General features: G+C 40.5%; 2 protein-coding genes across 2 annotated transcripts; both read right to left on the minus strand.

Moving 5' to 3' along the window:
* Positions 1-254: 254 nt before the first annotated feature.
* p4htmb (prolyl 4-hydroxylase, transmembrane b) lies at positions 255-6046 on the minus strand. Its single transcript, XM_076268709.1, has 9 exons — positions 5246-6046; positions 4968-5046; positions 3712-3902; positions 3437-3533; positions 3114-3276; positions 2229-2414; positions 1864-1954; positions 1628-1751; positions 255-1239 (listed from the first exon to the last, which is right to left on the minus strand). The coding sequence occupies exons 1-9, from the start codon at positions 5558-5560 to the stop codon at positions 1022-1024; spliced, it is 1464 nt and encodes a 487-aa protein (XP_076124824.1). The 5' UTR covers positions 5561-6046; the 3' UTR covers positions 255-1021.
* A 664-nt stretch (positions 6047-6710) lies between these two features.
* On the minus strand, positions 6711-17739 carry LOC143104672 (myosin heavy chain, fast skeletal muscle-like). The gene is made up of 39 exons (XM_076268843.1): positions 17539-17739; positions 17289-17432; positions 17035-17191; positions 16532-16559; positions 16308-16422; positions 16131-16223; positions 15982-16045; positions 15790-15888; positions 15601-15704; positions 15368-15506; positions 15162-15280; positions 14933-15082; positions 14661-14831; positions 14252-14558; positions 13902-13975; positions 13696-13783; positions 13491-13608; positions 13249-13372; positions 12926-13062; positions 12566-12821; positions 12224-12466; positions 11944-12120; positions 11720-11865; positions 11507-11597; positions 11030-11419; positions 10804-10930; positions 10383-10501; positions 10106-10302; positions 9838-10021; positions 9561-9726; positions 9345-9469; positions 8950-9258; positions 8675-8878; positions 8125-8250; positions 7823-7993; positions 7622-7726; positions 7433-7528; positions 6852-6983; positions 6711-6731 (listed from the first exon to the last, which is right to left on the minus strand). Exons 1-39 carry the CDS (start codon positions 17737-17739, stop codon positions 6711-6713), a joined length of 5817 nt encoding a protein of 1938 aa, XP_076124958.1.
* Positions 17740-24532: the final 6793 nt, after the last annotated feature.

Genomic DNA, 24532 nt, shown 5'->3' on the forward strand with positions numbered 1-24532 from the left:
CTTTTCAGTGTATAAAAGTATCAAGGATCAAGATCAACCAAGCATGAATATAGGTTCACATGAAGCAAAACCAATTCTCTTTGACATCAATAAACTGCTGCCCAAAATCGTCCCTGAATTCATCTTATATATGTTCCGGTGAAACAGAAAGCCCGCCAGGGGATGGACAAGGCATTTATAAACTCAGTAGTCCACAACAAAAGCCTTAAAAAAAAGTGCTTCAGGTGGAAAAATACTTCAATGTTTTTCAAACACATGTAATCTAACATTCAAACACAAGGGAAACTTCAGCAACTGGTCCTAAATCTGCACACACAGCAGGCAGGATTTTTGGCTAAGTTGTCACACACAAAGGAAGTTAGATCTGTAATGGCTACAGGTACGTCACCAAGGTCATGCTTTTGCTATGGGTGCAGGGAGAGGCAGGGGGCAGAAAAGGATGTTACAAACTGCCTAGTATCATTCACTACACTTGCATGGTTCTGTGAAATATTTCGAAACAGCAGACCACTGAACTCTCAGACCATTGCCACAAGTGACCATCACACATCTAGTTATTGAATTCTCATGGACTACAGCAGAAGCTGGTCAGTCATTGTTAAAACATGGAAGATGTTCATCATGAACATCCTTTGTGAAAACATTGATTTGTTACTAGAAGATGTATTATTAGAGGATAACACAGCCAGTTGATGATTGAGACATATCACACCAGGGTGATACCAGCATCCTGTCTGAGTGTATATCTTAATAGTCATCTGGACCTGCGCAATCTTATTCACCCTGTTAAATTGCCCTGCTATTGTGCTGAACATCAACTCTTTTAGATAATTTAAATAAATTAGCTATAAAAAATGTCAGTGCATATTTAGCATAGATATGACAGGGTTGGTTGGATAAAGCTTTTTTTTCAGACCAGTGAAGTTGTGTGTACAAGATAAGCAAGTAAGCAGGTAAGAGTTTGTGTGCGTGTGTGTGCATAGGTGTGTCAGCTGTGTCAGGAGTACTTTTGGTCTGTGAGCTATAACTCCACATGGGACTCCATGTGGCGAGGGGAGCTGGCGTCTGAGGGCTCATCGGGTGCCCCCTGTCCCTGCTGCTGGGACACTAACTCCTGGTAGCGGGCCTGCCTGTGGTAGTCCGGGTCCACGTTGATCCAGTTGTTGGCGACCCACTTAGTGCCACTGGTCACCACACAGCCTCCATGCAGAGAGTACTCGTCCTGCTCGCCAACCCAGCCTGTAGCACAGACCACAAGAGGACAGGAACTTACACAAACCTCACCATTAAACTTTAACTTCAAAGGGTCAAATATACCTCCATATGAGCTAAATTAAAAAAGACTCTGTCTTTGTGCATGTGTATGCGTGAGTGTACGTGTGTGTGTGTGTGTGTGTGTGTGTGTGTGTGTGTGTGTGTGTGTGTTTGTGTGTGTATGTGTATATGTGTGGCTGGGTGAATGTGTAATTACATGATGGCATTGGGTTGGGTTATATGTGCATGTGCATATGTACATGTGCATACTGTATGTAAATCTATGAGTGTGTGTGTATGCATGTGTGTGTAGCTGGGTGAATGTGTCTATGCATGAAAGTGTTGAGCTGTGCGTGTGCCAGGCGTACTGTACCTCTTCCATCAGACAGGTAGTTGTACCAGAAGACTGCTGTGCCTTTGGTAGGTTTCACTCTTAGGTTTCCCTTGTCACAGTTCTTCCTTGTGTCCAAGAGATCCACATCATTTTGGATCAGCGACTGAAACACGCACACACACACACACACATAAACAATTAAATCCATATATTATTTTATTAGCAAATAAAATGATGCACACAGAATCATGTAGACAAAGAGAGGCGAGGCTCACCAGTTCTTCATAGGTCCTGTTGTCGGCTACAGGAAATGTAGTTTCTCCACCGCCCTCTACTGAGTTCAGGTAGAAGAGCACTGTGATGTACCTTATGCACACAAAAAACACCAAAGAAAATACCAAAGATAAAATAACCAAACAGAACTATTTACTAATGCAAGAGAACTACTGAAAATCCTACAGAACAATTTCTAGCATTACAAATAAGTATGTAACATTGATACAATAATTCCATTTTAAGTGAAGATACAACTAATTATTTTATTTAATTGATGAAACTGATAACTAATAGATATGAAGTGGTTGTGACGTAACCGCTACAGCTCTATAGATGCTACTGAACTGGCATGAGGCCGCCTGACCTGCAGGAGGTCTCGAAGGGCGAGGAGGAGTTAGCGGCCAGTCGCGTGTGTGTGCATATGGTCTCTGGGTACACAGGCCCGCTGTCGTGATGCCCGTGGTAATGGCCGCCCTGCTCATAGCGCACCACCTGAAGGGGCTCGCTCAGCTCCACCAGCTCTGAGGGCAGACGGGTCAGGAGGGTCACCCTGCCGCACCGGCCCCGGGGTAGAGAACGGCGATGGTGGTGGAGGGGGTCGAAAGAGAAAAAGTTCAGCTGAAGTAGTGAGATACAGTGGTTCTTGTATTCTTGTATATACCCAGTTATTTAAAAGGAGAGCTTGTGTTGAACCCTGGTGCATTTCCCCTGAGAATTTTGTTTGTTTGAGTGTACAGCCAAATTTGCATCTGAACAAAACATATTCTATCTGAGATGTCCCAGACAAAGTCATCTTGAGACATATTCATGCTAACTGTTGAACAGTTTCTTCCTGGAACTATCCCATTCAAACTGTACAAAACAATGGACCTAAATATGTAACAACATTATCTCCCCTGTATCCAGATTGTTATGTATAAAACCTTACCACCACAAGGAACCGCTTTGCAATTGGTTAGAAGCATGCTATGCCCCCCCCCCCCAGGTATGCGAAAAGGTCCTCAGCTGGTACAGTACACAGTATGGACATCAGTATGGACACAAAATATGGCTGCAGTATGAAAAGGCCGTATGGACAGAACGTATGACAAATTTTGCGTCATCTATTCAGTGTGTAGGCCGCATCCATCAAAGTATTCCTTGGGCCTTAACTAGTGATGAGGATTTTTTCCACACAAGTTGATAAACAGGCCCAGAGTAAGCCAAGAGTGGGGGAGACGCGAGTTGTACAGGCTGCAGTGCAGCGTACCTCTTCCTGAGCTCTTGGAGCACCTGGTGGGCGCCCTGTCCTTGGTAGAGCCAGGTGTGCCTGCTGTTTCTAACCATCTGACTGCGCTTTAGGCCACGTCTCTTCAGAAAGCGCTGGAACGCATCGCCACTTAGCGCACGGAATTCCTCCAGGCTAAGCAGACCTGGGGGCAATGATTTTCATGGTTCCACATAGTGAATAAACACATCTCCATTTGGTGTTACTGATTGTGAATAAGAACAATGACAGCAACAGTAATTATTTAAATTCCTTGTCAATGTTATGGTAAATTCAACTAAAAATTCAACTTTGGCGAGTCTCACCATTTCCATCTGCGTCTGCGTGCAAACCTGCGTAAATCTCCCGCAGGTTCTCTGGAGTCAACCAGATCCCATCTCGAACGCGGGAATGTGTCAGAATCTGCAAGCATCGACAGAAATTACACAGCAACACTTGTCTACTGCCTGTGGTCTGTGACTAACAGACATACACAGATACGATGAGCGACACAGCTAACATAGGCCATTTGCAAATACACAAAAACTCACAGACAAGTGGGTCACCACAAACACTCACACGCACACACACACACACACACCTCCTGCGGCTGTAACTGGTTGTCCTGGTTGAGGTCCAGCAGGTTGAAGATCTCCTCTGGGCTGAGGTTGAGCTGCTCAGCCAGATCCTCCTGCCCCTCTGGGACCATCACCTGACTCTCCATCAGACCCTTCAGCCGGGCCAGCTGGATGACCACGCGACACTCCTCATCCGACAGGAAACCAGGGACCTCTGCAGCCACACAGCCACACACACGAATCGACAAAACACACATACAGACACACACACACACGCAGACATGCACATACATACACACAAACATTCACACACTCACACACACACAGACACACACACAAACAGCCAGACAAGCACATACAAACCCCCCAGACAGACATTTAAGGCAGACCAAAAGTAGGCTATACACAGCATAAGCAAGAACATAATGTAAGAGTATGAAGCAAGCAGGCACATAGATATCTAGACATGGGTCTGTGGATATACGATATACGTCTGATGATGTCCACTCCTTTGTTAAAGAAGACATAAGTTTATCTGTCAATGTGAAAGACAGATTAAGGCTGTACCCTGTAAACCATGACTTCACCCAATATGTAATACAAATACAAGTTTGGAAGCTATATTTTTGCCAATGCTAACTATGTTGTTGTTGGTTATTGCATGGCAAAGCTCTTGGCTTTTAGCTACTGGTAGTTATAGCGTTCTAGCTAAACAATTTGCCCATACCACTGCTCAAAACACCATAAGCCTGGTTCACTTGCCCATGGTTTGCACAGTCAGATCACCAAGGCAGGCTTAATGGTTAAAACATGCTCTAGAAGTTAATTTTCTTCAGCTTTCAAATTGTACCCAATATTAATTGGTGTGACAGGTTAGGATAGGAAGGTAGGAATTCTATTGTAATCAGTTTAGAAGGCTTGCTAGAAACATAGGCCCTGTGTAGGCCACTACTAATGCAAGTCTCATAATGGGGCCTAAACTAATTAATATCATTCAAGTTTGTCACACATAAAGATAGGTCTAAATCAATCTGAGATTGGTCCTTAACATCCTGCTTAACATACTGCTTTGACTGAGAATACCCCCAGCCCAACTAAGTTCATTGAGGGTTCACATAAAATATTTAACCATATAGCTTTTAAGGTAATCTTAATTTTCTTGGAAGGCAATGGAGAATCCCTCCAACCACTGAACCGACCAAACTTGTGGTGAGTCAGAGTCCAACAGATATATCAGCATACAAGGAGCATGCTGAGTGGAACCTGACTAAATATTTACCAAACAACAGAGGTTTCAAGCTGAGTGTCCTCATCTCGTGTACTTTATTAAGAAGAGAGATCTTCTGCACATGCCCCACCTGCAGGACAGAGGTTTCATTGACAAGGTAGCAACGGTACAATAACTAGCTAACTAATATTTCATACTGTATGATCGTTTCTAAATATGTAACGTTGATCCAAAACCGTTTCAACGAGTAACCATTTAACCATCCACCGCCTGCAAAACGAATTAGCATATCTTTAAAAGTTTTGCAGACTTCAAAAAATGTAGCCTACCCGAATTCCCTCGATGCGAGGAAGGTGCATAGCACGTGGGAATTTCTCATGAGATTCAGGTCTATCAAAATCGTTGTGTTTATGTTGCGTGCTACTGGAGAACTCTTTTCTCGATGAGCCGTTATTGTAGTGGACGTAGAACAGCAGTGCTATGACATTAATGATGTAGACGTGGAAAAAGACCATGACGACCATAAAGTAAGACCGCGAACACACACTGCTTTTCTGCAGCGGGACACGCTCACGGGACACGGGACGCAGAATTGGCGGTGACCCCTCCGGCTCCTCTTCGACACTTTCATGTGCTTCCATCATTTGGTCTCGCGTAGAAAAGGGGATTTTCACCAAAAACAGTTACCCGAGGCTATGCTAGCCCCAGGTCGTATACCATTTGCAATGACTGCAACGCTACTTGAGAGGTCGTGTGACTAAAACATTCCAGACGATAACACTGTTGTTAACCAATGTTGTTGTTAGCCAGCTCGCAAAAAGTTTACGCATGACAACACACGATTATCATACAGCTATCCAAGACAGATGATCTCATTCCTGTAGTTCGAATTGTTCGAAAACGCAGTATTCCGTTGCACAATTCAATGTGATAAATGTTCATCACAAAAATACGGACGTAGCCTAAATAAAATACACACCGTCCGTATGCGATCGCCTTTGCAGTGAAGTGATGGAGATGACCGCTTCTTATTTACGTTGTGTTTAGTTGTCTTCCGATGTCCACAACCCATGCACTTGCTTTCTGTTAAACATTCTGCATGACGTCAGCATCATATCATTATTCTCCCTTCTGTTTTAAAACGTAGGCTATTTAAAAACGAAGCAGTTTCCGTATTTACATGCCCCGTATCAGTGAGTTGATAAAACGCCATTGCCCTGACAACTGCGGCATCTCACACCAAAGACCACTGCGGTGACAGCAACCAGGGACCATTTGAACAGATAAGATGGAGCATGCACAATGCTGCCCGCTGGTGGTGCTCACCCATACCGACCACATGCAGCAATCAACTTGCAAAGGCATAGATATGTAATAGATATGACTGTCAGTATATATATCTATGTTGCAAATAGGAAACGTATTCACTGGAAAACATGTTCAACATGTATAGGTCCATTGAGAATGAGCTAAAATCAACCTTGATTATAATAAGTTAACTGTGTTTATGTGTGTGTACGTGTGTGTGTGTGTGTGTGTGTGTGTAATCTTCATTACATATTTAGCCTATAGGCCTATCTGGGACAAAAATAGTAGGCCTATCTAGAGTGCAAGGCCTATCTAGAGGTCTATATTGGCTACAAATTAAGCTAGCTACTCATGGGACAGATAAATAATAATCAAACACAAAGATTGCAGAAACATCTAACTACTTTATTGATTCAGACCATTCACAAGATCATCATATTATATGAGTACTTGTCCAGGTGTGACATTAGTAGTCAATTTCGGTCTTCATTCTTCTGCATCCTTGCCCTGCAGAAGAAGCGAAGAAAAAGAATAAGAACAATAAACACACTAGGTGAAGAAAATGCTTGCATCAAAAAACATTTGTTAATGTATACCTAAACTAACAGAAACATCTTTGTATCTTACCCTGCCAAGATCACGACTCTTGGCCCTCAGCTTGTTGACCTGGGACTCAGCAATGTCAGCACGTTCCTGAGCCTCCTCAAGCTCATGCTGCACCTTCCTGTGTCTGGACAGGTGAGTGTTGGCTTGTTCTTCCTTTAGAAACAGGAAATAGAAAAGTTGCAAAAGAATGTTTTTGGTAAATTCTTAAAAGTAATTGATCGACATGTGATTGTATTTACAAAAGCAACATTATTGGTTATTTCAAATACACAGCAGAGATGTTAAATTCCTATAGGTTGGTGATAACGCACATCGGCCAATCAACAACCAAGCCTATTTATCATCAAAACAAAATCACAAACATCAACCTTTGTGGACAAAAAACATCACTAACAGAACAGCCTTCAAGAGCATTTAACTGGGGTTATCAAAGAGCATGTTCCTTAATGGATGTTTCAGTGAATTAAGCCCACAACACCCCCAGAAAGCTCAATGTGGTGATAGTGTGTGGTGTAATAGTTACATTTACATTAATATGTGAAATAATCTTTCAAAGTGTGGTAAGTAGTTTGTCAAGGAATGTTTATCTGAAATATACTCACAGCTTCCTCAGCCTGTCTCTTGTAGGCCTTCACTTTCAGCTGTAGCTTATCTACCAGATCCTGAAGCCTGGTTACATTCTTCTTGTCTTCTTCAGTCTGTGGAAATATGCATTGCTTTGTAGTTAGTTGTGACCATAATATTATGACAAATTCATTTATTGAAAATGTTTGCATAGAAGTATACCAGACCTGATATGTGAGCTCCTTCACTCTCCTCTCATATTTGCGTACGCCTTTAATAGCATCAGCGCCACGTCTCTGTTCAGCCTCAAATTCAGTCTCCAGCTCACGCACCTTGAAAAGAGATAGTATGATTCCATTAGCATTCCATAGTAAGTATCAAACACCAATCAAGCAGTCATGGGCCAATATTTTCTTGGGATGTAGTACCCTTGACTCCAGTTTCTGGATCTGTTTCTTGCCACCCTTCATGGCCAGGTTCTCAGCCTCATCCAGACGGTGCTGCAGGTCTTTGACTGTGACCTCCAGGTTCTTCTTCATCCTCTCCAGGTGAGCGCTGGTGTCCTGCTCCTTTTTCAGTTCCTCAGCCATCATGGCAGCCTAATTTTGTTTTACATTTGACATTGCATTCTTTTGCACAGGCTGGGCAAAATGTTTAGATGAATTCATATGCTACATTCACTCGTGACTTAGAGTATAATAATTGGAAGAATTTAGTAAAATGGACTCACATCTGTTATGGCTTTCTTGGCCTTTTCTTCTGCATTCCTGGCTTCTTGGACCGTGTCTTCTACCTCACCTTGGATTTGAACTAGATCAGCCTCCAGCTTTTTCTTGGTATTGATAAGACTAGTGTTCTGTTTGAATACAAATAGGTGTCAGTATAAGTCTTTGCTTTTGCAATTTGTTGATAAATGTTACATTTTCTATAATGGATAGTTACGGTCCTAATTACGATTGGCTGAATCGTGTTTGATTCCGTTGTATAATGAGCCAAACATACACCTTGACCGCATTTCGTTCTATATTATTGTGCTACCACAACGTCTTGACGTTGATTAGCAACCATTCTAATAGATTTCTTGGTGGAAGAATGATTATCTATAATATAAATCGTTACATTTCTCGTTGCTGTGCCTTTATTTTATGAAGTTTTGTCAGATATATGTATGTAATGTATATGTATTACTGTTTAAACATAAATAAAATTAACTAAATAATATTGTATGACTAAAATACATATAGTTATTTGATAAAAAAAATGTGGTGGGATGCTCTCACCTGGGAGTGGAGCAGAGTTACACGCTCACTGGCATCCACCAGCTCCTGCTCGGCCACTTTGCGGCCTCTCTCTGTCTGCTCCAGGGCAGCTCTCAGCTCCTCAATCTCAGCCAGCATTAGGGTGTTCCTGCGCTCCACCATGACAACCTGCTCTCTCATATCTTCTTGTCCTCTGAGAGCTTCATCAAGGTGCAGTTGGGCATCCTGATATTGCAATAGGTGTTATTTCTTATTGAGAACCTCAAAGAAAAAATGTGAATGATACATTTAAATACCTTGAGCTGTCCCTGAACATTCCTCAGCTGTTTCTGAGCTTCAGCTGCCTGGCGATTGGCATGGCTGAGCTGAATCTCCATCTCATTGAGGTCTCCCTCCATCTTCTTCTTGATTCTCAGGGCATCGTTTCTGCTCCTGATTTCAGAATCCAGAGTGCTCTGCATGGTGTCAATCACCCTCTGACTGTTCCTCTTGATCTGCTCAATCTCCTCATCCTTCTCAGCCAGCTTCCTGTCAATCTCACCCTTGACCTGTGTGAGCTCCAGTTGGACACGAAGAATCTTGGACTCCTCATGCTCAAGAGTTGCCTGAGTTTTTGAAATTCAGGATAAAAGTTAATAGAGCTAGTCACCATCAACATATTTTCATCATTCAAACATTACAATGTTCTCACCTCTGCCTCTTCAAGTGCAGTGTGGATTTCACATTTTTCTGCTTCTATTGTCTTCTTGGACTTTTCCAGCTCATGGATGTTTTTTCCTGTCTCACCCAGTTGCTCAGTCAAGTCTGATATTTCCTCTGTGATGAAAATCAGAAAGATTCAATATGGCAGTACTTGGTGACTTCAATGTCTCATTTATATAGATTGAGTATGCTCAAAGATGATTACGTTGCAGGTTCTTGTTCTCCCTCTTCAGGGTCTCCAGGTGATCCAGAGTCTCTTCATAGGAGTTCTTCATCTTGAAGAGCTCAGTGCTGAGAGAGCGAGCCTCTTTCTGAGCACCTTCCAGCTCAGCTTGACCCTCCTCATACTTCTGCTTCCATTCTGCCAGAACCTAAATGTACAATAAGACGATGTTAATTTTCATTATAAATAGATTCATGGATATATTGATGGCAAATTATGGCACTAGAATCATGTAATATCCTATGCTTGGTATTTTTACCTTGTCAAAGTTTCTCTGTTTCTTGTCAAGGTTGGCAGCCAGTGCGTTTGCTCTCTCGACATCAATCATGAGGTCCTCCACTTCACCCTGCAGTCTCTGCTTGGTCTTCTCCAGAGAGGCACACTTGGCGTTCACAGCCTCAATGGATTCTTCAGCATCTTGGAGACGCTGGGCAAGTTTTTTCCTGGAAACAATTCAGAAACATCATCTGTTATCATATAACAATTTCTAAAATAACTCAATAGTATTTTATTCAACGTCATCATACTTGGACTCCTCCAGCTCCTCAGTGCGTTGGATGGCATCAGTTTCATATTTAGATCTCCACTGAGCCACCTCGCTGTTGGCCTTGGACATTCCACGCTGCAGCTCAGCCTTGGCCTCCTGCTCCTCCTCAAACTGCTCTCTGAGCAGGTCACAGTCATGACGAGCTGATTGGACAGCATGAGCCAGGGCGTTCTTGGCCTTCAGAAAATATTAAAAAAATATTAATCTACCAAAGAACATTTTAAGGATGAGCATATTTAAGAATTAGCTAAACTTGCCTTGACTTCCTCCTCCATTTGTCTTTTCAGCTCCTCAATCTGCTCAGTGTAAGCTTGCTTGCTTCTAGTCAGCTGAGAGACAAGGGACTCTCTCTCCTCGAGTTGGCGGCCCATCTCACCTACATGTAATATGTGATGTTATGTGAAGAAATGTGATGATAATAGAAAATACTGAGAATTGTCACTAGAAAGTGCAGGTGCTGGGCCCAAGGCATTGCAACAAAAAAAAGTATATAACACTGCGCTCTAAAGGTCCCTTTCAGTGCCATTTTAATGAGATTCCCTAATCAGTGACGTTTTGAGTTGTATGCTCTTCGTCAGAAACGTCACTGTTTGGGTAATCTCATTAAAAACTGCATTGAAATGGAACAGAATAGAGAAAACTCTTCAAGTCATTTTCAAGTACATTTACATAACATACCATTTTCGGTTTGAAGTCTTGCTTTTTGTGCACTTAAATCATTTAAGTGACGTACATTTTCTTCATTCTTGGTTTTTATTTCACTGATTTGGTCCTCCAAACTTCTACACATCTTTTCAAGGTTTGCCTGTCAGAAACAGTATCAACCTCCTTCATTTGATTGTCGTTGTCATGATGACAGAATCTTTTCAACTTTACATTTTTAGATTTTCAAAAAATAATTTACCTTGGATTTGGCAATGGCCTCCATATTGCTGGAGAGGTCATCAATCTCCATTTTGTATTCACTCTTCTCCTTCTCCAGCTTCTGCTTGACACGCTGAAGATTGTCGATCTGCTCACCCAGTTCAGCCGCACTGTCAGCCTGCTTCTTGCGGAGAGCAGCAGCAGTAGCTTCATGCTGCAGGGTGGACTCTTCAAGATCACGACGCAGCTTCTGGAACTCTGCCTCCCGCTTCTTGTTCATCTCAATCTGAGCAGCAGTGGCCCCACCAGCCTCCTCAAGCCTCTCACTGATCTCCTCAAGTTCCCTGGAGAGATCAGCTCTCTGCTTCTGAACTTTAGCCCGAGCAGCACGTTCAGCTTCAATTTCTTCCTCCAGTTCTTCAATGCGAGCCTGAAAGAAAAGGTTTTGTAATTCTAAATGTTTTATTAATTAGCACATCCAGCTAAATGCCCAACGCATTCAGAATTAATGTAGCACCTGGAGTTCCTTAATCTTTTTCTGAAGCTGAACTCCCAGTGTCTGTTCATCTTCAACCCGCCCAAGAAGTTGACTAATTTCAAAGTCTTTCCTGTGTGAACAATTCCGTAGAGATGTTATGTATCAAACACTTTGAATGTATTTGTATTCGATTGCATCAATAATAAGTATATTTAGCATTTGTATTAACTGGGGATTTAAAAGGTGTCTTACTTCTTGATCTTTTCTTCAGACTGCTGCTTGTCATTCTCCAGATCCATTATGGATTCCTGGGCCAGTTTCAGGTCACCCTCAAGCTTTCTCTTGGCTCTTTCAAGATCCATTCGAAGCTTCTTTTCTTGCTCCAATGATCCTTCCAGCTAGGTTTTGAAAATAAATAAAGTCAATGATCAGAGTTTTTATTATACTTCAGAAAAGCTCTTCTTTGATATACTTACATCATCCACTTGTTGTTCAAGTTTGCTCTTTGCTTTGGTCAGAGTGTTGACTTTGTCTTCCTCTGCTTGGAGATCATCCAGAGTCTGCTGGTGTGCCTCTTGGAGGGCTTTCTTTTCCTTGGTTAATTTAGCAATGGCTTCATCTTGAGAGGCCATCTCCTCAGTAAGGTTTTTAACCTTTGAAAGGATGTAAAAATGTAATAAGAACTAAATCTAGTGAATCTGGTGAAACCAATGCTGCTTAGTGAAACTGAATTTATGGAGCAAATGAAATGCAAACCTTGTTTTCTGTAGCATGTTTCTCTTTCTCCACTTTAGCCAGGGTGAGCTCCAAGTCATCAATGTCTTTCTTCAGCTCAGAGCATTCATCCTCCAGTTTCCTCTTCTTGGCAGTCAGCTCAGCGTTGATCTCCTCCTCATCCTCCAGCCTCTCGGTCGTCTCTTTGAGTTTGGCCTCCAGCTGGATTTTGCTCTTAATGAGACCCTCACATCTCTCCTCAGCATCTGAGAGGCTCTCAGTTTCCTATAATGAAATAAACCAAAAAATATAGAAATGAAAAACATAATCCTTATCTCAAAAGTTTTCAACCATTTATCTGAAATTTGTGAAATATCAACTCACAGCTGCCACTGCCAATTGCAGATCATTTTTTTCTTGCAGTAGAGTGACCATCTTCTCTTCAAGTTCCTTCTTCTTGGACAAGGCTTTTTCAAGGTCCACTTTCATTTTCTCATAGTTCTCCTTCATTGCTGCCATTTCTTTCTCAGTTTCAGCACTCTTCAGAAGAGGCTTGATCTTGAAGTACAGCTTCATCCATGGCCAGGTTTTCACATTCATGAATGAGCGGATGTTGTACTGTATACTATAGATAGCCTCTCTATAAGAATAAAGAAGCCTTTAATGTTTTAACCAAATGAAATCATCTTGAGTGTCTTTATTCTTTGCGTTGATCTTAGTCATCCTAATTTTATATTTTTTTACCTCCTTTCCATCATCTTGACAAACTCTTTCCTCATTAGGAAGCCACGACAGAGAGCCTGAGTCATTGTGACTAGGATTGCCAGCTTCTCATCTCGCATCTCCTCAAGTAGACCCAAAAGGCCAGCTTTGAAGAACACCTGGAAAAAGACAGATTACAGTATAATGCCACACCATAATAACACATGGCATGTTTGTTTTCCAATAATTCAAGATCATGATTAATTTGGCCTGGGTGAGGGTATTAAGAGCAAACAAGCCAGATACCGGTTGAAAGTGATCTAGTGTTGTGATAGTATCTGCACTCATGCACAACTGTGAATTACCTTTGTGTGTCCAAACTTGTACTGAGTGTGGTCAACATCAATGGAGCCCAAGAGTTTCTCTGAAGCCTTCTTGTTATCAATGAATTGACCCTCCGGGATGACACTGGCATTCAATACTTTGTATCTAAATCACATGTAATGAACGAAAAGATGAACTGAAATAGATTCTAAGATAAGTTTTGCTTTCAGCTGTAGCAACACGTGGTAACATTTAAATTAAGATTTATGTCTTATGATGATACCGCTGCTTGAAGTCACCATAGAGGATTCTGCTGGGGAAGCCTTTTCTGCAGATTCTGATACCCTCCAACACACCATTACACCTGAGCTGGTGGATGACCAGGAAATTCTCCATAAGACCTAAAATCAGGAGTAAATTGTTCACAACTCAAATGAGAACAGACATGTTTGGCGACTGTATTAGTAATTTAATTCAGTGGTTCAAACCTGGAGTCTTTGACTCGTTGGGAATCAAACAGCGCACAAAGTGAGGATGGGTGCTCCTCAGGTTGGTCATCAGCTTGCCCAGGTTCTCCTACAAAGGCAAAGGATTTCAAGTTTAGTTAAGAAAGTAGAAGGTGCTGTGACCAATCAATCAATACCAATAAAACCAATACAAATATGTATTAATCAGTTATTAATATGTAACTTACCCTGAACAAGGCAGACACCGTCTGGAAAGAACCACCCTTCTTTTTGCCGGCTTTCTTACCACCACCACCATCAGCTGACAAAATATTACAGTCATTGATTCTCTACTTATTAAACCATTGTAGGTTGTAGTTATATGCAGTTATATATATATAGTTATATAATTTATTCTGGATATTTGAACAGAATGAGCAGTATGAACAGAATTTTAACTGCTCAGAGTACATCTCAAAAAGAATCTCACAACTTGTCCTACAAAACTGTTGCTACCCAACATGTACAGTCTGACTTAAAGCCAGAAGTACACAGAGCCTTGCTGTACATCTAAAATGAAATTCAGAATGATTTTTACCTTCAGCTGAGGCATGTGATGCATACAGAAGACATAACAGTTTGACTGAGGACTTCTGGTACAGCTGCACAACCGAGTCGTTCAGTGGGTCCTTGTTCTTGTCCAGCCAGCCATTGATGTTGTAGTCCACAGTGCCAGCATAGTGCACCAGGGAAAAGTGGGCCTCTGGTTTGCCCTTTACTGGTTTGGGTTTCTCAAAGCATTTGGTTTTGCCAAGATGCTGGTCATACAGCTTGTTCTTAAAGGTAGTGTCTGAGGCCTTGGGGAACATGCACTCCTCTTCAAGGATGGAGAAGATGCCCATTGGCTATTAAAAAGATCAAGTTTTAAGATATGATGACTGATGTCTGTGTGTTTCTGTAGACCATTCACATATATTAGTTTGGGTGAGCCTTGTGAGTACACTTACCTTCTCAATAAGCTCAATGCAGGCAGCCAGGTCCATACCAAAGTCAATAAACTCCCAGTCAATTCCTTCTTTCTTATATTCCTCTTGCTCCAGCACAAACATGTGGTGGTTGAAGAACTGTTGCAGTTTCTCATTGGTGAAGTTGATGCACAGTTGTTCCAAGCTGTTGAACTGTTATGTCCAAAAATAAACACACACACACAATCAAACCGCTTTTAGGAACCGCCTAATATATAAGTTGAAGTTAATGTATCATTATGATATTTACTCACGTCAAAGATCTCAAATCCAGCAATGTCCAGTACACCAATGAAGAATTGCCTTGGCTGCTTTGTGTCCAGCATCTCATTGATACGGACAACCATCCACAAGAACATCTTCTCATAGACTGACTTACACAGAGCGCTGACAGCATTGTTGACCTAGTCAGGAGTAATCGACATTATGAATGCATAGTACAACACAGCATATATAATGTCATGCCTTATTTTTGCCACCAACCTGTGGTACAGTTTGACCTTTGGTCACAAACTCATTTCCGACCTTCACTCTGGGGTAGCACAGAGCCTTCAGCATGTCAGCTGAGTTCAGGCCCATGAGATAGGCGATTTTATCAGCTTCTAAATGAAGTCGATTTCAAGACACATTAAAATACTGTTGGCCCTTGTTAACATTGAAGCCAACATGAAATTAATAATTTTCCTCACCCTCAGTGCCATCAGGCTCAGCCTGCTCCTCTCTCTGCTTCTGCTTGAACTTCATGTTCCCATGATGCATCACAGCACCTGTCAGCTTGTAGATGCTAATTTTCTCCTCAGAGGTGAAACCCAAGATATCAATAGCAGTCTATGGGGACAAATATTTTTCTTGAGTTATTTACAAAGTGTTATGTCTTCAGTGCAGAATTATGAGTTTGGTTATGACACACTCAGATACTTACATCTGTAGCAATGAGCTCTTCCACATCATTGATACTCTTCACAGAAATTTCACCTTGGCTGACCATTGGAAAATCATATGGGTTGGTGGTGATAAGAAGGGCTTCTAAAATATTCAAAAACAAGATAGATATAGTTTCTAATAAAATATTTTAGTTTTATAAAAACTTTCCATTTGCTTAATATCATACCAATCAGCTCAGCTTTGTGTCCAGTGCAGAGCTGGTAGAAGATGTGGTAGCTCCTCTCAGCAGACAGCTGGAATGTCACTCTTGACTTCTCCAGCAGATCTGTGACATGGCATTTTTGATGATTAGATATTATTAGGTTCCTTCAATTATATTGAATATTTACTTTTTTAATAGTAGACGATGACCACTTACATGTCTCAATATCAGCAGAGGCCAGTTTGCCAGTTGTGCCAAAATGGATTCTGATGAATTTACCCTGCAGATTTGTGATGAAACAAATATTTAGATGGAAAAAATCATTTTAAAAAATAATTTCATATGATATTCTTGTAAATACTTACAAAACGGGAGGAGTTGTCATTCCTCACAGTCTTGGCATTACCATAGGCCTCCAGCAGAGGGTTGGCTGCAATGATCTGATCCTCTAGTGACCCCTGGAGAAGAAGTGAGGTCATTTAGTGAAGCTGGTGTTTCCCAAAAAGTCAATATACATCTGATATGATATTTCTCCTACTCACCTGCATTTTGCCAGGGGTGGCCTCAGCTTTCTTTGCTCCTCCAGACACTGCAATTGTTGCAAAGTACTGGATGACACGCTTGGTGTTGACAGTCTTCCCAGCACCAGATTCTCCACTGGGGATAAACAGATGGAAAAGATGGAGTATTACATGTTCCTGTAGCTGAAAGGTAAATTATGTATTTGTGTATCACTGTTATTAGGTTAATGTTGAAGAGTTCATACGTGATCAGGATAGACTGATTTTCACGATCTGAAAAAGAAAAGAGATCTCTTTCAACGATCATCATTCACATAAAGAGGCTGACAAAGGCTTCACAGATTAGTACATCATATTACAGATGGACCTCTGAAATATGCTCCAGAAGCACTTTTACCACTATACTTGGGAGCAAATATTGATATTTTCATTTTTTGTAGACTTTCTGATATTATTGCACACCAACATTTTGGGAAATTATCTTATTTGCTGTCTATCCCGGAATTAGCCTGGCATAGCATAATTAAGTGGATTACACCAGTTAGCTAAAACAGTTCTGGTTAACTGGTATATCCCACTTGAATTATGGTGAATACTGGTGAATTATGCTAAGATAGGCTGACAGTATCGTCTGGATTACTGCACACACAAAGACAAGGGTATGTATCTTCTTATCTGGGGTAGACAGCAAATAAGGTTTCCCAAAAAGCTGTATTTCTTTAAGGTCATATTTATATCAATATTCTACCTTGGAGCATGAACTGATAGGCGTTATCAGAGATGGAGAAGATGTGGGGTGGAGCTTCAACTCTCTTCTTGCCCCTATAGGCTGCTACAACCTGAGCATCGTACACTGGGAGCCACTTGTAGGGGTTCACAGTGACGCAGAACAGCCCAGAGTAGGTCTGTGAGAAAGAACGGGATTCAATGTCATATGGAAGCTATTTATACTCGATTTATTTATTTATTTAAAATTTCATTATCCATTTGTATTTTACATACGTAGATCATCCATGCTGCATAACGCTCTTTGAGGTTGTACAGCACAGCTGGTTCATTGAGGTGGGTCATCATGGCCATGTCCTCAATTTTATCAAACTTTGGAGGATTCATGGGACAGATTTCTTCTTCCTTGACAGTGAGAGTCTGTGAAAATGTGAATCACAAAGTTACCACTTATTACAACTCATACAAGTGGTGACATCTCAGTTGTGCAAACACTGTGCTCTGATTATTGTTTAATATTACTCACTTTCCCACAGAGAGTTTTAACAGTGGCTTTGCCACCCTCTCTTTTCTCAAGAACACCTTTTAGGTACATCTCATCCTTTTCTGTCACAAAGAAGGCTGTTTTCGCATCAAATGGTCTGTTCTGGGCCTCAATGCGCTCCCTCTCTGGCTTGCGGAGGTATAAGGCCGCCGCGCCAAAGCACTCCATCTCTGCATCTCCCATGTTGGCACTTTACTGACAGATAGAAGTTGGAGGTTAGTTTCTATAAGTCTAATGCAATGACCAGGATTTTCGGCCTGAGTTTTGCTTATGATAAGCTGGACAACTACATGCTTCCACATGCTAGCCATTGTTGTCTTTGGTTATAGCATATATATTTACGCTATGCATTTTAAGTAAACAGTATGCAGTATTACTTGTGGTTAGTACTGCAGGGCGTGGGGGAGCAGTGGTACCATCACCGCCTGATAAAGGCGGGTTCAAATCCTGAGCCCGTCATTGAGACACTGTGGATGAAAGTGTTTGCTTAATAATAGCAGTCAATGGCGTTAGTAGACAACATTATTTATTTATCATTTAAGAACTGAAACAACTATTGTAATATCTGACCAGATGTTCCACAATTCTGTGATGTAAAACTGCAGTCTTGTGAGACTCGTCTCGTGGAATGATTGATAATGGTATTGACTGATAATGATAATGATAATGATTCTCAGTGGAATAATTAGGTCTTCAGAGACCTTAACTAATTCATCAGGACAAGGGCACATGCAACCAATCAGTGCAGTCGTCTGTCTGTTAATTATGTCCCGAGGTGTTCTGGATGAGCAACGAAGGACTGTGTATTGACAAATAAACATGCACAGGTTAATACATGAAATGATCCATAGAGAGCACAATTAATGGGTTTTGAAAATGACAAGTAAAAAAAATATTCTGGCTTACCTTTTTTTCCTCCTACCAGAGGAAACGTTTTCTTGTTATAAGTGGTGATGACACAACCTTAAGGAGAAAAAACATGATTCAGTATGTTCAGTATTAAGACTAAAATACCCCAGTGATGAAATAATACAATAATAGTTTGGTTTCCTGTCATAAATATGTACTGGAGATCCATAGAAAGTTACATTATATTGTTTTCCAATGTCTATTCATTTCATATATTAGGTTATTGATTTATAATTAATTATTGAAGAAATCCTCATTATTGGCCTATGAAATGCATTTTTACCCTGTTGGATGCCAAGAGAGATTCATACACAGTAGCCTCAGAATGTTGACTTAAAAGGAAAGGATGCTCTATCAGGGAGTTTAAACGTTAATTGCATTGAATTAGTAAATCAAAAAGATTTATTCTTCAGCAAAAACAAGGCAAACAACAACAACTAGCATTTGGGTTGAGCATTGAACAGCTAACCAGAAAAGTTTGTGTGGTGGTGCAAAACAATAAGAAATAGTTCAAGCCACTCACCTCTGTGCGTCCCAGTTGCTGGAGTGGTCCAGAGTGGCCTCTTTTATACTGGCACAAGTGCCTCCTCAGCAGTCCCTCCTTTGCTCTACTTGGCCATGTATTTTCTCTGTGGCTGCTCAAGAATCTCCTCCAAGTATCATCCTATGACTTCAACAGTGGTATTATTTTTATCTTGTGATAAATCGTATGTGAGCTACGACCTCAAAGCAAGCCCACATATGACAATGATGATACTTCTATAGGATGGACAGCTCAAGACACAGGCCCAGTTTTTTTTTTTTTTGGGGGGGGCTAGTTTAATTGTTTAAGGTGTTTAAGGGTTTGTCAAACATAGCTTTAAAAGTAATATAATAGAAGCATAGTTGCAGATACATTCAAACATAAACACACATACATACACACATACATATATGGACAAAATATATTACATAACATAAATAATCATATTTGATAAAAACAAGCAATTCATTTTGTATTGTATTTGCATATTTTGTTTTACATATTTAGTTTAGTGTTTTGCATAACTGTCAATGACTTTTACATGCATAACCATTTGGTATTTTTGAATGCTTTTATTTTGGGCCTGTGTCAAACTGAAGAAATCTGTACTTCACACAACATTTTGACCATATGATTAGCATGGTGAGATTCTTAAATGGCAAATTTCAAAAAGTGTAAAAAAAAAAAGCTATTTAGGCAGTAGGTATTGAGGACATGTCGGCCTACTGTTGGAAGATGTGGCCAAGAACATTTGATGGGCTTTTACTCCAACAGGACTTAAAGTGTTCAGGCACCATGCCTGAATTCAGGCATGAGCTGGTATGCTTAAGATTTGAAAATAGGCAATGTGACTACAGTATATATGACGTCCTCATAAATGTCTGATAACTTAAGGCACAGACATAACTATTGCTTTAAGCCTTGCTCCAAGCTGTTGGTGAAAAGCTGTAAATAAGCTGCTGATTTGTGGAGACCCAAGGTCAGTTGCCTTTCGCTTGGGGTTAATGCCTGTTTGTATGCCCTCTGGCACAGCATAGATGCTTCGTTTAGCTGTGGGGGAGCTTGGAAATGTCACCCGTCTACTGTTGCAAAGGGCCAAATGTTTTCCATTTTACAAAGGAATAGAAGATGATACATTGCCACACAGTAAGTCATAAGATGGAGAAGACGACCAGAGGATTCTACTCCACTGTTGCAAGGACAGCTGTGCTCTTTCCCCTCCGTCCTTACAGTGATGGAGCTGGGAGAGATTTCCTCGTTGAGTAGTTTGTGTCCTTAGTACAGGCTCATCTATCTCCATATCTCACAGACAGAAATAGTGCCCAGTTGTCTTTTTTAAACATACTACATAAGGCACCTTCAGATGTCTGTATGGGGCAAATCCACACAAAACTATCACATCCATGACGCCAACACAATGCCATGGTATTTAGTTGGCGTTATGGATGTGACAGTTTTGCTTTGAATTGCCATATAGCCTTTTTTATGGTTGTGCTCAACAATAAAACACAAGCGTTCAGTTAAAACACAAGCGAGTTAACACTTTTACTGTCAGTGAGGGCTGTAAGATGACTCTCCTGGCAGCTGCTACTGATAAAATGAGCTACTGCCCAAGCTGGACTTTTCTAGACTGGTATGACTGCCCTTGCACCATTTTGCCAACAATGTCAAATGTAGCACACAAGGGATCATGCCATAAGATGGGAAGATTCCGCAGACCGCGGCTTTATCCCATGGAAAGGTGATCTGTCACTGGCACCCAAGGGAAGAGGGCTAAGAAATTCTGAAGCAGTTACATCTGCGATATTATGGTGTGTGGTTGGTGTGTTGCGTTCCATAAAAAATGATATCTGATCTCTCCATAACAGAATATTCTTATTTGGAAGAAATACAAATATAGCAGCCTGCTCATGTGACCATCTCCGTGTCAACATGCTGGAGAGTGGTATTGTGTAAGCGTAGCTATACTACCCGGGTGCTTTGTGTATTTTTCGTCAGCTCATCGTTTTCTTCAGCAGCTGCTACTCATTGAATAGTGTTGAGAGGAGGATAGAGGCCATCACAACACGTACATGTAAGTGGCATAATGTGTGTCTGCTTTCATGCTAAACACCAAAGATAATTTTTGGTCATTTGTGTTTTCCCTGTGGTTTGATATGTAGGGTAACATTATATTAACAGTGTGCAATTATTAAAGTTTATATAAAGGACCTATAAGGTGCCTATATGAAAGAGATAAAGAGTAACATTCTTGTGAAATCTAAATGTAAATATGTTATGTAAATATACATTTTAGATGTGATCTGAGTGTTCTAAAGTAGAGCCCCATTTTCATTATGAAATCCCACTGAAATTGTTGTCTTTGTTTAACAGATGACAATAATATCAAGAGATACAATTGTGTAAATTGTGTGATTTTCGAGTCATTTGAGGCATGTGCATAACTATATATATTTACTTCTCTTTCCCTCTTCTATTTTTACTTTGTTAGGAAAATGGTTTCTAATATCAGATTTCCACTTGGTCAACACTCACCTACCTCATATTATCTGACACAAGCTTCAGAAGAGGTGGAATATGGCAGCACTTGTCACTGTATTGTCTTGTTAATGGTGTAAATAAAGCTTATTTTCTATTGCAGGTTACCTGATGGACCAAAAGCAGAGGGAGACAAAGAATGAACCTTGACTCAAGAGTAAGCCTGTTTTTAATCTTTACATTTTTAATTAATTCATTTATTCTGTGAGGTTTTCATATACTATCATCATTGAATTCATAAAACCTTTACTGAATACTGTCCCCATTACAATTACAATTTGAAAACCTTTAGTCACGTCTTTACAATTACATTGAAAATACATTAGTATGGAAGACAAACTTTACTGAAAGAATAATTTATTTCAAAGACTGTTCATTAAAATTGCCAGTAGATAACTAGGTGGACAACCAACCAACAAATTAAATATTGCAGTACTCTTTCAGCATAGTAGGGTGTAATTGACCTACAGTATTTGTTGTGGTTAGGTGAAGCCACAGATAGATAGATAGATAGATAGATAGATAGATACATACTTTATTGATCCCCAGGGGAAATTCAAGGTCTCAGCAGCATACAGACAACACAAACACATTCTTTAACAGCAGAAAGAGTAATTAAAGTATATAATATAAAAACACAACTAAGCAGTAAGGACAGTAGAGGCGCTTGCAATGACTGAGGCAGGGACTGAGCCTGTGATTCTCTGTGCATACTGTAGTAAGGTATGGTAAGGTGCTCTAAGGTGCTCTGTGTGAATGAGTGTCATGGTGGTAGTGCAATGGTGATAGTGGTCATGGTGATAGTGCAAATGAGTAAGTCCAACAGTGCAACAATGCAGAAATAAAGAAAAGTAAAGTCTATATATCTATATATTTAACTATTTAAAGAAAATGTATAAGTGTGGCCACAGTTCGGCTGTGGCATGGAGGGGGGGGGGGGTTATGCGTATGTGCTAATGTGCTAATATAGCACGCAAACAGTGAGGCATAAAGACAGTGGTAAAAGTGGCTAGAGGACAGACAGTATCCAAACATGGAGGGGGTGAAGAGGCAGACAGACTATGCAGAGAAGTCTATCTCTCCTCTTCCCTTAAGTGAGGCATTGAACAGTTCAATGGCCCTGGGGACAAATGACTTTCTCAGTCTATCAGTTGTGCAAGGCAGTGAGCGAAGTCTCCAGCTGATCAGGCTCTTCTGCTTAACAATAGTGCTTTGGAGTGGGTGACACTCATTGTCCATAAGGCTCATCATATCATTAGACTTCTGTGCTACTGTGGAGAGGGTTCCTGCAGACCAACCTAAGTATTTTTAAAGTCCATAGGTGTCCCTGTGCACAAACCTTCAGTTGAACAGGTGCAGGTGAGGCAGGTAAGTATAATCCAAGAGTGAAAGATCAAGAATCACCGCACACTGATCATCAGCTGATGAAGCGCTAGGCGAAACGCGTTGTTCGTTCAAAAAATAAAAAATTAAGTACCGAGGTGAAGTTAGTTTGATATTTGATATTCGGATATTCGACAGATATTCAAAAAAAAAATTATGCGGCCGGTTTTACCCCGTGTTTGCAGACAATGTACAAACAGATAACCTGTCTACTTGCTCCCAGCCGACCATAGGGACCGTCTAAAAAGTACCTTCTGAATTACCTTCATAGTCTTTTTTGTCAATAGCTTTGACATCATGTGACCTAGTGACTCCAAAATAGTTATCCTATATGGGACTCATCAGACACACCTCTTTTTATAGTCACTGTATGCACACTGTATTTTATATGAATATTTTAAAGAAAATACATTATTTCATATAAGTAACAGTCTCCTTTTTTCAATACCTCCCAGGTCATGTGACCTAGTGACTCCAAACCAATGCAGAATAGTTATCCTATATGGGACTCATCGGGCACACCTCTTTTTATGGTCACTGTATGCACACTGTATTTTATATGAATATTTTAAAGATAATACATTATTTATCATAAGAAACGGTCTCCTTTTTTTCAATACCTCCCAAGCCATGCGACCTAGTGACTCCAAACCAATGCAGAATAGTTATCCTATATGGGACTCATCGGGCACACCTCTTTTTATGGTCACTGTATGCACACTGTATTTTTTATGAATATTTTAAAGAAAATACATTATTTCATATAAGAAACAGTCTCCTTTTTTTCAATACCTCCCAGGTCATGTGACCTAGTGACTCCAAACCAATGCAGAATTGTTATCCTATATGGGACTCATCGGGCACACCTCTTTTTATGATCACTGTATGCACACTGTATTTTATATGAATATTTTAAAGATAATACATTATTTCATATAAGAAACAGTCTCCTTTTTTTCAATACCTCCCAGGTCATGTGACCAAGTGACTCCAAACTAATGCAGAATTGTTATCCTATATGGGACTCATCGGGCACACCTCTTTTTATGGTCACTGTATGCACACTGTATTTTATATGAATATTTTTAAGAAATATTTCTGCATTGGTTTGGAGTCACTAAGTCACATGATGTCAAAGCTATTGACAAAAAAGACTATGAAGGTAATTCAGAAGGTACTTTTTAGACGGTCCCTAAGGTCGGCTGGGAGCAAGTAGACAAGTCATCTGTTTGTACATTGTCTGCAAACACGGGGTGAAACCGGCCGCATACATTTTTTTTTGAAAATCTGTCGAATATCCGAATATCAAATATCAAACTAACTTCACCTCGGTAAATGAAGTTAATAGCGCAGTGTGCGGTGATTCTTGATCTTTCACTCTTAGTATTTTTAACTTTGTAAGTGTACAGAAAGGGTATAAGTCAGGGTTGCCAACTTTGGGTGTTTGGCTGGAGTGAGATTTTGTGAAATCATAGTGCATGTGCGTTAAGTTTTTCCCTAAACCTAATTTAAAAAATGTCTGTCCCCTGACTCTTTTGCTATGTATAATCCCTGGTAAAATAGAATGGAAACGTTTCTTCAAAATGTACAATTAATTTATTGATTGCACTTGAAAACAAGACC

This window comes from Alosa pseudoharengus, unplaced genomic scaffold (assembly GCF_046254945.1).
Source record: "Alosa pseudoharengus isolate Yale_2024_CS ecotype anadromous, Long Island Sound unplaced genomic scaffold, YU_APseudo_1.1 YU_APseudo_1.1_scf_5, whole genome shotgun sequence".
Classification (NCBI taxonomy): Eukaryota; Metazoa; Chordata; class Actinopteri; order Clupeiformes; family Clupeidae; genus Alosa; species Alosa pseudoharengus.

Coding starts and splice junctions, on each gene's coding strand:
- p4htmb (XM_076268709.1), bottom strand. CDS start 5,560: ATGATGGAAGCACATGAAAGTGTCGAAGAGGAGCCGGAGGGGTCACCG. Junction 3,534..3,711: donor ACCAGTTACAGCCGCAGGAG/GTGTGTGTGTGT, acceptor CGATGCTTGCAG/ATTCTGACACATTCCCGCGT. Junction 1,240..1,627: donor CTACCTGTCTGATGGAAGAG/GTACAGTACGCC, acceptor TCTGTGCTACAG/GCTGGGTTGGCGAGCAGGAC.
- LOC143104672 (XM_076268843.1), bottom strand. CDS start 17,739: ATGGGAGATGCAGAGATGGAGTGCTTTGGCGCGGCGGCCTTATACCTC. Junction 12,467..12,565: donor TGCAATTGGCAGTGGCAGCT/GTGAGTTGATAT, acceptor ATTTCATTATAG/GAAACTGAGAGCCTCTCAGA. Junction 10,022..10,105: donor GAGGAGCTGGAGGAGTCCAA/GTATGATGACGT, acceptor AATTGTTTCCAG/GAAAAAACTTGCCCAGCGTC.